Here is a 2,970-nt window from a genome sequence, read left to right as displayed (position 1 = left end):
GGGCTCCCTGCATCCAAACATACTATTAGCAACTGGATTGTTCAGACTATTTCCCTGGCCTATCAGGTGCGCGGTTTGCCTTCACCTGTGGCTGTGAGGGCTCATTCTACCAGAGGCAAGGCGGCCTCTCGAGCCCTCCTTTCCGGGGCCTCTTGCAGGATGTTGTTTAGCGGCTGGCTGGGCCACTCCGCACACATTCATTCGGTTTTACAGTCTTGACCTTCCTTCGGCACCTGGCACTCGTGCGCTCTCCTCTTAGTAGTGCCACTTTTATTGCACACAGGGGCAGGCGGGGTTTTCGGCACGGTTTAGTGGGTATCTCGTTCCCATAGTGTCGTAACCGACGCAGTTCGAGTTCCCTCGAAGGGGAACGTCTCGGGTTACGTATGTAACCCTGGTTCCCCGAGAAGGGGAACGAGAGACTGCGTCGGTCTGCCGCACCTCTCTCCCCGCCTGAAGCGCCTGCTTCATAGTTTAAGCTAATGATGAGTGTGTACAGGTGTGCTTTATACTCCTCCGGTTATTCCGTCACACCTTACCGTTCTAGCAACAGGCCAATAGGATTGGAGTGATTTCATTCACGTTCAGACCTGCTTCGCCTAGAGGCGTTCCCATAGTGTCGTAACCGACGCAGTCTCTCGTTCCCCTTCTCGGGGAACCAGGGTTACATACGTAACCCGAGACGTTCTACTACTGCTGCAGTATGCAAGAAACCTCTATGGGCAAAGGGCTGTATTTAGTTTTTCAGCAAGCCAGGCTCTGTCCAACGATCACAAAATTAACCTACCACCACCTCTAAAGCTTGCTAATTAACATGTTATATCTTGTATATCTTAACATCTTAACATATATCTTAACATGTTATACCCCCCCTCCCCATGACCCCATCCCATGGGAGTGGGAACGACCTTTTAATGTAACTCATCAAGAAAGCGAACAAGCATATTTCCCAATATGTTGAACTATTCCTTTAAAGCCTGTTCTCCAACTTCTTTAATAAGTCCATGGCTTAATCGCTAAAGTGTCCTATAGTCTGGAGGTGATTGTTTTATTAAAAATAAAATAAAAAGTGATTTATTTATATTTTTTATTTTACCTTTATGTCACCATGAAGTCCCATTGAGATCAAAAACCTCATTTACAAGAGCTAGCTTGGTGGAAACTCAAGGAACTGATAACATGGCTGCAGTATCTTTAAAGAAAAATAGCTAGTTACTCATAATAACCAGAGGTAGTTAAGATTCCCTGCCCATCTGAATGTTTGCCAAACTATTTTAGTACAAAGTACAAAGTCAACTTCCCACTAACGTCCTGCAGTTGCAATTCTCTCTAAACTCTTGTTCACTCATCTTTTCTGCAAGAATGGCCACAGATGGTAAGGTAAGCATAATCCAATATGTGGGCACTCATTTAGTGTATGTGATGTTCTTACTAGTTTCTTTTTGTAACATTTGCATGAATATTGCATGCATGAATACTCGAGTGTGGCTGACCGTACTACAAAGTTGATAACTTACTGCATATTGACTTACAGATATCCAGGTCAAATTAAGTTTTTCACCAAAACCAAGTTAAATATCATTCATTTTATTGCAATAAAAGGAGTAATCCATTTTTTTTAAGATAAGAGTGGAAGCCCAAAAATTCATCATATTTGCAAAGTGGATCAAAGAAATACTTCAAAACAAACCACTTGATATGTCAAAGAAAACTGATTTACTGAGTAATTTATACCATTCTTATAATAAAATTTGTGTTTGTCAAATAACTCATGTGTGAACTTTAAACTGAGGCTTTTCAATTTGTGCTTTTTCCAGGGGCAGTTGTATCAAACATTGAAACCATTAGCTTTTTATATGGAATAAATGCTTGATATGATGGTTTTTTTTTTAAATGGGCTTCTAGATGATTGTTTCCATTAAATTACAGCAGAAACCACATTTCATCCCGATTCTCATTGATGTAGCGTGAAAAGGTGACAATATGATAGGCTACTTAAACTATCTGCTTTGCCTGATGCACTGTGGCTCTTTTTTTTGGAAACCCATTGTGCTTGCAGGGGAAGTCTCCAGTGGTATTTGTCATACCTCATGCCTGTGGCGGTTTTGAGGGAGAGCCAACAGAGGCCAGTGGCCTCAGTAACACAGATCTTGGACCCCCCCGCCTCCCTCCCCTCCCTCCGGCACATAATCTAATATATGTGACAACAAAAGTAAACTACATGTATAGCGTGTGAAAGTAGCTAAACAGTGAGTTATATCGTAACTTTACTCCTGCTAGTGTCTACAGCTAAAAGCTGATGAGAGTTGTTCTGGGTCCGCTCCACTTCAGAGCCCTGACAGGGTTCTACCGGGAGCCGAATTACCTCCGAGGTCGTCTCTCCAAAACAAACCGACCATTAAAACAAACCCACATAGCAACGTTAACGTTAGCCCTGTGGTGTGTTGCAGCTAACAGCTGATCCAGGTCGCCAGAAAACCCACATGGAAAGAACCTATATGAGGATATATGCGCATATATGAAACCTATATGCAGTTTATATGCACATATATGCTGCATATATGCGTATATATGCAGCATATAGGCAAAATTGAGGTGCATATACAGGCCATATAGGTCTCCGGTATTGCTTCTTTATATCCACATATAAGCCCTATATGTGGATGCAAGATATAGCTCATGACAGGATCTGGTCATTTTGTAGCTCATATCTCACTTTGGCAACTGTCATACATGATGCCTAGCTCATATTTTCTATTATCAAGGCAATAACTAAGAACTAAAAGAAAATTATGCAAGGACTTACGTATGTGCGAACACGTGAAATTGGTATCACATGTAATTGGCATGTTATGGAATTTAACAATTAAGTGAGAGGAGATGGAAAGCTATGATGTCTACATGTTTTCCTGAAACATTTACAAGGTCAATTCTTTCTTGTATAAAGATAGTGGAAAAGAAGGAAATGTA

At 41.6% G+C, this 2,970-nt stretch overlaps 1 protein-coding gene across 1 annotated transcript in view; it reads left to right on the top strand.

Annotated features, from left to right (window-relative positions):
• The first annotated feature begins 1,362 nt into the window (after positions 1 to 1,362).
• LOC123979434 (alcohol dehydrogenase 1-like) overlaps positions 1,363 to 2,970 on the top strand; it is a 10,260-nt gene continuing 8,652 nt past the window's right edge. Inside the window, exon 1 of the mRNA XM_046063350.1 lies at positions 1,363 to 1,380. Coding sequence (XP_045919306.1) covers positions 1,363 to 1,380 — 18 coding nt within the window. The remainder of the gene's footprint in view (positions 1,381 to 2,970) is intronic.

The sequence above is a fragment of the Micropterus dolomieu genome, linkage group LG11, assembly GCF_021292245.1.
Source record: "Micropterus dolomieu isolate WLL.071019.BEF.003 ecotype Adirondacks linkage group LG11, ASM2129224v1, whole genome shotgun sequence".
Taxonomy (NCBI): domain Eukaryota; kingdom Metazoa; phylum Chordata; class Actinopteri; order Centrarchiformes; family Centrarchidae; genus Micropterus; species Micropterus dolomieu.
The sequence above is the reverse complement of the archived record's forward strand: the minus strand, read 5'-3'. Positions and strand labels throughout refer to the sequence as shown.